Raw genomic sequence first — 12,057 nt, 5'->3', positions numbered from 1 at the left:
CACTTTATTTTCCCTTCTGTCATTTACTGTATTAATTGTAAATATGCACACGTGAAAAACTATGAGAAAGGATGATCTAAGGTGTGACACTCGAATTGAGACTTGTGTTTATCGAGATGTGTTGTTCTACAGTAGTATCATTTAGTTTCCCCTTACAACAACAAAAATGGTTAGACCAGGAGGCAACGTGACATCTAAGTTACAAAAAAAATATCCTTTATATTTGTTTTTACAATTTAGTATAATATGACAGAAATAGATTGATAATTATCACGAGTTCCTTGTTTGTGTTTGCTATAAGCGTCTACACCAAAACAAGATGGAGGTCACCAAAACGAGTGAGAGCTTGATTTTTACTTTCGCTTTTACGAAACTTATTTCAAAAATACATTTAGTTCATCATAATTTGGTTGTTAATGTCATGTTAATTGTTTGGTATCTTGGACATTTTTTCGTTCGGTGTCAACCTCTGATATCCGTTACACATCATACATTTCGGAAGAGAAATCAAATTTCGCGGCATCTTACTTCGAATAATATACCACTGGGCCTATTGTACATTTTGGCACATCATGATAGTGTCCTGGTATCATACCTGCCCCTCATACCGCTATACTTTGGCTATTACATCAAAATGTTACGTTTTTATCATCCATTACAAAACTAATCACCACCATGACGAGAATACATGGAAGTTGAACGGGCAGTGGTAAATCTATACTACTTTTGTTCTAGATATATACTCATGTCACTATGACACTGGATTACACATTAGGCACATTAGTGCACATTTCTACCAGGGACCACTTATTATTTAAAAAAAAAATCCTCTGTGGATACTTTATAACACTGCAGTTTACTGGGTGCACCTCAGAGCGAGTGATAATTGGCTCACGCTGCAGGGTGTGACTATAGCATGTCTTACTTCACTGATCTTTCATGCCTTTATAATCCATAGGGTTAGCTGTGAGTTAGTGTGTTTATTAGCTAGCTCTTTTAACAAATTAATACAATGTAATTGGAGTAAAATCAGTCATATGTTATCAAGTTTCAAGTTTCATAGAGAAAATGGCTACTGTGCATGTGCATAAAGGTATACAAACGGGTGCTGATGACTTAGTAAACATGCACTAATTATTTGCACAGGGTAGAGTGTGGGCTAATTAGGTACTTATTAGCCCAGCTTAGCTTCAAGCTGGCAATAGTAGTTTGTTCCTCAGCATGATGGTAACTGTGTACCCAGTAAAGCGCAGTATTATGATATATAAGCTTAAAATACAAAGTTTGGTTGAAGCATGTTTAGAATGTGAATGTTGCCCATGGTTAACTCTAAATAGACAAAGTTCTCATTATCATCGTTTTGCAGTGGAATGAAAATAAATGCTAAAGTTTTCTATTCACCTTTTAATTACATATAAAAAGACAGGACAATTGAAGGCAGAACACTACACAAAAATAGTAGTATTTCCCTTACAAAATTATTCTGAATATGACTGAAAGTTAAACTATACAAACAATGATGTCATGCTGACTATGATGAGCACTGTCAGTCTAAGTAACAATACATTCTTATGTCTAGTCACCACTATGGTTGAAGTTAGACTTCTTTAAAAACCAGCCGACATGCTTATATAACACAAACATTCAGGCAAAAGCATGTGCATTTTAATGTTCTCTCCGCCAAACTGAATGTGTTTGCGACAAAGTCCATTTCCTGAAAACAAATATATAAACAAACAGTCACTGAACAGTTATCCTTAACATTCCTCCGATACACATTGAAATCATGTGCACCGTAAAATTCAATCCGCAAAGTGGGTTACTATGTTCTTGTATTTTAACTAAACACACCAGACAATCCATGAACAGTTCTTCAGTCCAATCATAGTAGCATTAGATGACATCAGGAGTTAATTTCACTCATGTAGAATTAGGTTCCAAGTTTCATTACCATTTCCCGTGTATGGAAAAGTCAAAAGTTGTCAAGGGGACAAACAACCAATGTTGAACCATTGTGAAAACATGAACAGAGCCACTATTATGAGATTACACACAGAGTATTAGTTCAATCTCATTAAAATCAGATCTTAATTCTTGCTACCGCTAAACAAAGATCAGAGGGCACCCTATTGTGGGTCACGTCAGACCGACCTTGCGCAAACTTTGACTGACCAATGGAATGACTGACAAGAAGTCGACATTATCCAATCAGAAGGTAGCTTTCTCATGCTTTATGGCACTAGTTTCAAATTGGTGACTACGCTTCAAAACATATTTTGACAAATTCTCGATTACAAATTTGAAACCTAAACAAAATAACATTCTGGAATGGCTAATAGATAGTCTAAATTGTATGGATTCAGTCGTTAAGCCCGTAACTAACATTCGGAATACCCCGTGTTTAAGTTTTTGAGGTTGCATGATCAGAAATCACATTCCGACTGTCACTTTCATGATCCGGTAAGCGACGCTCTGATTGGTCGGATATAAGGTCATTCTAACGTGACCCCTAATGGGATGTCCTCAGACTTTTGTTTAGCGGTAGCGAGAACTAAGATCTGATTTTAATGAGATTGTGTATTAGTTAAGCCAGTGATGAGGTAAAGTACACATTTGGTCGGGATATTGATAAAATGTTGAACTCTGCATGAAATTGTTTAATTCTACATTCAGTGCGCATTAACATGATTATACAGGTGTAGTACAGTATTTCTGCTGAGTGCAAATTTGTATACCACAGTGTAAACATGGTAAAGTTACACTGGAAACAGGTGAGATTGATCTTTGTTGCCATGGGATGAAATGCTGAACTATGTACAGAGATATATCCAGGTGGTTTCAGAGACTTATCTTCGTCCCCATGTCTGCAGTAAATTTTGGTGAAAATCAAAACATTGAAATTAAATATTTCCCAATTCAAGTTATTATGATTACATCTAATGTTAAATTTTTGACAAGGTACTTTTTATTTCACTGATAAGTGGACCAATAAATAGTAAGATTTTGAAATCATCTTCACAACATTGCTACTGGGCAATGTCAACATGCTTGAATTACATCTGAATGCAGCTGAAAGAAACTCTGGGCCTTCCACATGTTCCAAAACCTGTCATTTGGGGGGAATACTGTTTCTTCCATATTTACCAGCCACGGGCAGAGGTGCTTTGTCTTATATCTTAGATAATGCTTGAGCTAATCATGAAGCTCTATATTATGATGATTGTTGTTATTTTATTACTTGTATGTATTCATTGTGTTCATGTTATTTTTATGAATTTGGCAAATTACAGACTTTAAGGAATGTCTCAGTCAAATCGAGGAAGCTATCAAAGAAGCAGACTTCCTTGCGATTGATGGGGAATTTACAGGTAGGAAACATCATATGTATTATCAGCTGACCTTTGGCACATGTTGTAAAACTATTCTTTCTGGAACCTTTCAGCATTTGTTCAGCCTTCAAAATATTTACTTAATATCAGTTAATTTTTGGTGTAGTTCTGCAGTGAAGACTAAAGTCTACACAGTAGAGTGACATCAGAATATAGAGACATCAGCATGATCAGAATAAAGCGACATCAGAATAGAGTGACATGAGAACAGAGCGACATGAGAACAGAGCGATATCAGAAAAGAGTGACATCAAAATAGAGCGACATCATAAAAGAACAGCGTCGGAATAGAGTAACATCAGCAGGATCAGAATGATCATAGCCCCAAGTGCCTACATCATCATGATCATAGCCCCAAGTGCCTACATCATCATGATCATAGCCCCAAGTGCCTACATCATCATGATCATAGCCCCAAGTGCCTACATCATCATGATCATAGCCCCAAGTGCCTACATCATCATGATCATAGCCCCAAGTGCTTACATCATCATGATCATAGCCCCAAGTGCCTACATCATTATGATCATATGGAAATTGGTTTAATGGAAAAGACAAATTAAAACGTTAGCTTATAACAGATGATATTAATTGTGTTTAATATGTTTAACATATTTTATTTGGAATGCAAATATTGATTGTCAGGACTTCATGCCAAGGATGCTGAGTCAATCGGATCATTTGATACCCCCGAAGAGAGATACCACAAGTTGAGGAAGGCAAGTGAAATGGACCAGTATCTTGCCTGCATTGCAAATTTATGTCATGAGCATTAAAGGGATTATTTCAACTGCCGGTTTCCATGGTTCCTTGAAAATGATATCATCTGGAACAAGCATCCTAAAGTTTTAACTTTAAAACTTTAAACATACAGATTAATTTGCTTGTAGACTAAGTTGCACAATTTATGATGGCAACATCGCTGCACGTTCAGTACATGAAATGTAACTTTTCAAATCTCAGTTTCAGGGCAAGCATGGCAAGTTTATGTTCAATGTTTGCATGTCCTGCATATAATCTGTAGTTTTTTGTTTCAGGGTGCAGCACATTTTTTACTTGTACAGTTTGGCCTAGCAGCTTTTAAATATGATCCAGAGAAAAAAAGGTATGCATGCATGATATATGCATGTACTGCATCAACATTTAATGTCACTGATAGCCTTTCTAACATAAAGTCTTTTACGTTTTAACACAAGATGTACAAAGCAGTAACTCAGATTGGTGACCTGCTTGAGCGGCAAATTTTGGTTATGTAATGGGATTGAAGAGAGAGGGAATTTGCAGCGGTTGTATTAGGATAGGTATGACATGTATACATATATAATAAATATTATAATTTATATAACATAACTGCATCTCTGATCCTGTCCTCTAAAGCATATGTCATGTGCAATTGACAGTCATGTCCTGGTGTATTGTTTCAGTTACACATCCCGACCATTCAACATGTACATATTCCCACGTCCATTCAGTCGCCAGGCTCCAGATCTACGATTTCTCTGTCAGGTCAGTACCTAGGAACAGTCACACGACTTTCCTCTCTTTGGAAATGTCTCCCACGAATCACTTTAGAGAGTACTATTGCTTGGATTCTTGAATGTAGGCTCTTGATTCTCTACCTCCAATTGTGTTTGGGCTACGATACCGTTTAGACCTTGACGTCATCAACGGCATGACTGTGAGCAGCTCTCCAAGTCCCGTGTCAATGACAGTGAAATGCAAACCTCTTGTACACATGTATACTTGAGCGAAATTAATCAGCAGGTGTACACAGTTTGAGTAGCGAGTGGTTTCATTCTGAAATAATCGTCAATACTTTATGGATTTGTACATACTATGTTTCTCAAATCTTATTAAATTCAGATCTTATACACTGATCTGTTGCCTCTCTCCATCAACATCTGACAAACCCTTTGTAGCAGGGCGTGTCAGCTGAACCCTGAACGACATATGACCACCCAATCCACAGGAAGAAAGCATGGGGTTTTGAGATGTCTACTTTCGGTAACGGTTCACCTGCATTCTGATACTAGCAGCCTGGAACAACACTCTATGGGCAGATTTAGTCATGTTCTAAGTAGCAGAAATGAAACAGAAAAAAAGATTAAAAAACATGACTGGTACGACATGATATAAAATATTTGCAGCACAGCACAGCACAAACATTTTTATTCATCATTAGGAAGTGTCCATTTATGACGATTTTAAAGATGCAAAGTAATGAGGTATGCTGTTGTGAAATGGTGAAGCTTCGCTGACTTGTATAGAGACATGAGGAGTCCCCACACTAATTGGGTGTTGCGATCTGATGTAGAGGGTTTGTCAGATATTGCTGGAGAGAGGCATCAAATTGAAGTCTTATTGATATAAATGAGATTGTGTATCCCTCCATCACACATGAATATGTTTGACTGCCATGGTAATGTAAATCTTTAGTCAGCTGATACAATGAAGCATTGTCTAAATCACTGAAGTTAAATTCATTCTGTCTCAAATCTGTGAATATTTAAAAGAAACTTACTGATATAATCTGAGCATCCATTGGCCAGAGCACTCCCTGGCACACATCATAGTGGAAGCACTTATTCATGTGTACGAACTACACTTCAAGCATAGCCCAATGTATGCACAGGGAGAAGGATGTAGTGTAAAGACAGCAGCCCAATGTATGCACAGGGAGAAAGATGCAGTGTAAAGACAGCAGCCCAATGTATGCACAGGGAGAAGGATGCAGTGTAAAGACAGCAGCCCAATGTATGCACAGGGAGAAGGATGCAGTGTAAAGACAGCAGCCCAATGTATGCACAGGGAGAAGGATGCAGTGTAAAGACAGCAGCCCAATGTATGCACAGGGAGAAGGATGCAGTGTAAAGACAGCAGCCCAATGTATGCACAGGGAGAAGGATGCAGTGTAAAGACCGCAGCCCAATGTATGCACAGGGAGAAGGATGCAGTGTAAAGACAGCAGCCCAATGTATGCACAGGGAGAAGGATGCAGTGTAAAGACAGCAGCCCAATGTATGCACAGGGAGAAGGATGTAGTGTAAAGACAGCAGCCCAATGTATGCACAGGGAGAAGGATGTAGTGTAAAGACAGCAGCCCAATGTATGCACAGGGAGAAGGATGCAGTGTAAAGACAGCAGCCCAATGTATGCACAGGGAGAAGGATGTAGTGTAAAGACAGCAGCCCAATGTATGCACAGGGAGAAGGATGCAGTGTAAAGACAGCAGCCCAATGTATGCACAGGGAGAAGGATGCAGTGTAAAGACAGCAGCCCAATGTATGCACAGGGAGAAGGATGTAGTGTAAAGACAGCAGCCCAATGTATGCACAGGGAGAAGGATGTAGTGTAAAGACAGCAGCCCAATGTATGCACAGGGAGAAGGATGCAGTGTAAAGACAGCAGCCCAATGTATGCACAGGGAGAAGGATGCAGTGTAAAGACCGCAGCCCAATGTATGCACAGAGAGAAGGATGCAGTGTAAAGACAGCAGCCCAATGTATGCACAGGGAGAAGCATGCAGTGTAAAGACAGCAGCCCAATGTATGCACAGGGAGAAAGATGTAGTGTAAAGACAGCAGCCCAATGTATGCACAGGGAGAAGGATGCAGTGTAAAGACAGCAGCCCAATGTATGCACAGGGAGAAGGATGCAGTGTAAAGACCGCAGCCCAATGTATGCACAGGGAGAAGGATGTAGTGTAAAGACAGCAGCCCAATGTATGCACAGGGAGAAGGATGTAGTGTAAAGACAGCAGCCCAATGTATGCACAGGGAGAAGGATGCAGTGTAAAGACAGCAGCCCAATGTATGCACAGGGAGAAGGATGCAGTGTAAAGACAGCAGCCCAATGTATGCACAGGGAGAAGGATGTAGTGTAAAGACAGCAGCCCAATGTATGCACAGGGAGAAGGATGTAGTGTAAAGACCGCAGCCCAATGTATGCACAGGGAGAAGGATGTAGTGTAAAGACAGCAGCCCAATGTATGCACAGGGAGAAGGATGTAGTGTAAAGACAGCAGCCCAATGTATGCACAGGGAGAAGGATGTAGTGTAAAGACAGCAGCCCAATGTATGCACAGGGAGAAGGATGTAGTGTAAAGACAGCAGCCCAATGTATGCACAGGGAGAAGGATGTAGTGTAAAGACAGCAGCCCAATGTATGCACAGGGAGAAGGATGTAGTGTAAAGACAGCAGCCCAATGTATGCACAGGGAGAAGGATGTAGTGTAAAGACAGCAGCCCAATGTATGCACAGGGAGAAGGATGTAGTGTAAAGACAGCAGCCCAATGTATGCACAGGGAGAAGGATGCAGTGTAAAGACAGCAGCCCAATGTATGCACAGGGAGAAGGATGCAGTGTAAAGACCGCAGCCCAATGTATGCACAGGGAGAAGGATGCAGTGTAAAGACAGCAGCCCAATGTATGCACAGGGAGAAGCATGCAGTGTAAAGACAGCAGCCCAATGTATGCACAGGGAGAAAGATGTAGTGTAAAGACAGCAGCCCAATGTATGCACAGGGAGAAGGATGTAGTGTAAAGACAGCAGCCCAATGTATGCACAGGGAGAAGGATGTAGTGTAAAGACAGCAGCCCAATGTATGCACAGGGAGAAGGATGTAGTGTAAAGACAGCAGCCCAATGTATGCACAGGGAGAAGGATGTAGTGTAAAGACAGCAGCCCAATGTATGCACAGGGAGAAGGATGTAGTGTAAAGACAGCAGCCCAATGTATGCACAGGGAGAAGGATGTAGTGTAAAGACAGCAGCCCAATGTATGCACAGGGAGAAGGATGTAGTGTAAAGACAGCAGCCCAATGTATGCACAGGGAGAAGGATGTAGTGTAAAGACAGCAGCCCAATGTATGCACAGGGAGAAGGATGTAGTGTAAAGACAGCAGCCCAATGTATGCACAGGGAGAAGGATGCAGTGTAAAGACAGCAGCCCAATGTATGCACAGGGAGAAGGATGTAGTGTAAAGACAGCAGCCCAATGTATGCACAGGGAGAAGGATGTAGTGTAAAGACAGCAGCCCAATGTATGCACAGGGAGAAGGATGCAGTGTAAAGACAGCAGCCCAATGTATGCACAGGGAGAAGGATGCAGTGTAAAGACAGCAGCCCAATGTATGCACAGGGAGAAGGATGTAGTGTAAAGACAGCAGCCCAATGTATGCACAGGGAGAAGGATGCAGTGTAAAGACAGCAGCCCAATGTATGCACAGGGAGAAGGATGCAGTGTAAAGACAGCAGCCCAATGTATGCACAGAGAGAAGGATGCAGTGTAAAGACAGCAGCCCAATGTATGCACAGGGAGAAGGATGCAGTGTAAAGACAGCAGCCCAATGTATGCACAGGGAGAAGGATGCAGTGTAAAGACAGCAGCCCAATGTATGCACAGGGAGAAGGATGCAGTGTAAAGACAGCAGCCCAATGTATGCACAGGGAGAAGGATGCAGTGTAAAGACAGCAGCCCAATGTATGCACAGGGAGAAGGATGCAGTGTAAAGACAGCAGCCCAATGTATGCACAGGGAGAAGGATGCAGTGTAAAGACAGCAGCCCAATGTATGCACAGGGAGAAGGATGCAGTGTAAAGACAGCAGCCCAATGTATGCACAGGGAGAAGGATGCAGTGTAAAGACAGCAGCCCAATGTATGCACAGGGAGAAGGATGCAGTGTAAAGACAGCAGCCCAATGTATGCACAGGGAGAAGGATGCAGTGTAAAGACAGCAGCCCAATGTATGCACAGGGAGAAGGATGTAGTGTAAAGACAGCAGCCCAATGTATGCACAGGGAGAAGGATGCAGTGTAAAGACAGCAGCCCAATGTATGCACAGGGAGAAGGATGTAGTGTAAAGACAGCAGCCCAATGTATGCACAGGGAGAAGGATGCAGTGTAAAGACAGCAGCCCAATGTATGCACAGGGAGAAGGATGCAGTGTAAAGACAGCAGCCCAATGTATGCACAGGGAGAAGGATGCAGTGTAAAGACAGCAGCCCAATGTATGCACAGGGAGAAGGATGCAGTGTAAAGACAGCAGCCCAATGTATGCACAGGGAGAAGGATGTAGTGTAAAGACAGCAGCCCAATGTATGCACAGGGAGAAGGATGCAGTGTAAAGACAGCAGCCCAATGTATGCACAGGGAGAAGGATGTAGTGTAAAGACAGCAGCCCAATGTATGCACAGGGAGAAGGATGCAGTGTAAAGACAGCAGCCCAATGTATGCACAGGGAGAAGGATGTAGTGTAAAGACAGCAGCCCAATGTATGCACAGGGAGAAGGATGTAGTGTAAAGACCGCAGCCCAATGTATGCACAGGGAGAAGGATGCAGTGTAAAGACAGCAGCCCAATGTATGCACAGGGAGAAGGATGCAGTGTAAAGACAGCAGCCCAATGTATGCACAGGGAGAAGGATGTAGTGTAAAGACAGCAGCCCAATGTATGCACAGGGAGAAGGATGTAGTGTAAAGACAGCAGCCCAATGTATGCACAGGGAGAAGGATGTAGTGTAAAGACAGCAGCCCAATGTATGCACAGGGAGAAGGATGTAGTGTAAAGACAGCAGCCCAATGTATGCACAGGGAGAAGGATGCAGTGTAAAGACAGCAGCCCAATGTATGCACAGGGAGAAGGATGTAGTGTAAAGACAGCAGCCCAATGTATGCACAGGGAGAAGGATGCAGTGTAAAGACAGCAGCCCAATGTATGCACAGGGAGAAGGATGCAGTGTAAAGACAGCAGCCCAATGTATGCACAGGGAGAAGGATGCAGTGTAAAGACAGCAGCCCAATGTATGCACAGGGAGAAGGATGCAGTGTAAAGACAGCAGCCCAATGTATGCACAGGGAGAAGGATGCAGTGTAAAGACAGCAGCCCAATGTATGCACAGGGAGAAGGATGCAGTGTAAAGACAGCAGCCCAATGTATGCACAGGGAGAAGGATGTAGTGTAAAGACAGCAGCCCAATGTATGCACAGGGAGAAGGATGTAGTGTAAAGACAGCAGCCCAATGTATGCACAGGGAGAAGGATGCAGTGTAAAGACAGCAGCCCAATGTATGCACAGGGAGAAGGATGTAGTGTAAAGACAGCAGCCCAATGTATGCACAGGGAGAAGGATGCAGTGTAAAGACAGCAGCCCAATGTATGCACAGGGAGAAGGATGCAGTGTATACATTCCCAGGATACTGATGATCCGGAGTGTGAGTGGATGTTATGAATTTGTGTAGCTATGAAGTTTTACTCATGACATGAATCAGTTAATCACCTCCCCTTGCCTGTCCCGACTGTTGCAGGCTTCAAGTATTGACTTCCTCGTGTCACAGAATTTTGATTTCAACAAAGTGTTTAGAGACGGTAAGTGACCGTGTGATCAAGTGAATTAGGTGTATGGTTGTTTTGAGCAGTATCATGTATATATCACATTCCTGCTCCCAATGTTGACCTGGGTTAAACTAGTTTCTCACCTCTCTATTGCTTGTAATGGGCAGTAGACTACATTGGATCAGGTGTCAGGCATGGTGCCTTCATGCTTCAGGCTGCCATGACGTAGAGTGACTTTTGCTGTCTGCAGCATTAAACAACATTCACTCATGCATCTGGACAATGTTCCGGTGAATGTGTTCCAACAAGACACTGACTGAGCAAGTGCCTCCACATGAGATCAGGAAACCTGTGCTTCTACATTTTCTACTTTCTACAAATGTAATAAAGAGAATAACCTACTCTCAACTTATCTGACCCTCATGAAGTTATGTTGAAAGTCCCTCGCCAAGCATGCAGGTTTATTCTCTAAATACACAACTGTCCTGGTTACATCAATGTCTTCATCTAGGGCACTCATAGAGATTTTGGTATGTAGGTGGTTTCATTCTGTGACAGTCAGTATCTATCCTGCTGTGTGACATATGTTGAAACTGTCCAGGAATCCCATACTTGACCCCACCACAAGAAGAACGCCTGAAGGAGTCGATCAAGAAGAGGAATGCTGAACATGCCCAGTTGTCATCTCCAGCTTTCACGAGTCCCCACGGGGCCAGTGCTGGGCCCTACAAGGGGCCAGTAGAGGTCCCAGATGATCAGAAAGACTTCATTGACAATATCTGGTGAGCTGGCAGGTCTGCTAGGTAGTTGGAAGATGTGACCTTTACTAATCAGGTCTCTATTGTAATCAGAAATGTAGACTAAATCTTTTTAATTGGTGAAGCATTTTTCATACCATGAGGAATTAGATGGACTGTGATGTTGTTAAAAGGTGATGAGGCTTCCAGTTTGATACTTTAAGACCCAGTCGGAAGCCAGATTTTAGGTTCCTTCTAAGCTCAGGTGTAAGATGCAATATATTAACATTAAAATCTTCTGATAATGATGCCAGTTCAGATGAGTGGACTGAAACATTTTTTGCACAAATGGCTGTTGACTTCCTAAAGCATTCAACAGCAGAAATAGTATAATTCCACAGGTTTTATAAGTTGTACAGGAACTGATTGTTGTTTTTGTGTACGGACAGTGAACAAATCAAGGACTACATCGCCAAGGCAACCAAGGAGCCCTTACAGCTGCCCCAGTGTTCCGCTTTCCAGAGGAAACTCATCTACCAGACAGCCAGGCTCAAGTGAGTCAACTGCTAACCAAACTACACATGGTCTGATGGTCCAC

At 42.2% G+C, this 12,057-nt stretch overlaps 1 protein-coding gene across 1 annotated transcript in view; it reads left to right on the top strand.

Moving 5' to 3' along the window:
* Positions 1-277: 277 nt before the first annotated feature.
* LOC124144582 (poly(A)-specific ribonuclease PARN-like) overlaps positions 278-12,057 on the top strand; it is a 32,801-nt gene continuing 21,021 nt past the window's right edge. Inside the window, exons 1-8 of the mRNA XM_046514071.2 lie at positions 278-338; positions 3,291-3,368; positions 4,035-4,108; positions 4,427-4,494; positions 4,814-4,895; positions 10,695-10,755; positions 11,324-11,504; positions 11,909-12,013. Of these exons, the coding sequence (XP_046370027.1) occupies positions 320-338; positions 3,291-3,368; positions 4,035-4,108; positions 4,427-4,494; positions 4,814-4,895; positions 10,695-10,755; positions 11,324-11,504; positions 11,909-12,013 (668 nt within the window). The 5' untranslated portion in view covers positions 278-319. The remainder of the gene's footprint in view (positions 339-3,290; positions 3,369-4,034; positions 4,109-4,426; positions 4,495-4,813; positions 4,896-10,694; positions 10,756-11,323; positions 11,505-11,908; positions 12,014-12,057) is intronic.

This window comes from Haliotis rufescens, unplaced genomic scaffold, assembly GCF_023055435.1.
Source record: "Haliotis rufescens isolate VD_foot unplaced genomic scaffold, xgHalRufe1.0.p SCAF_11, whole genome shotgun sequence".
NCBI classification, from domain to species: Eukaryota; Metazoa; Mollusca; class Gastropoda; order Lepetellida; family Haliotidae; genus Haliotis; species Haliotis rufescens.
The sequence above is the reverse complement of the archived record's forward strand: the minus strand, read 5'-3'. Positions and strand labels throughout refer to the sequence as shown.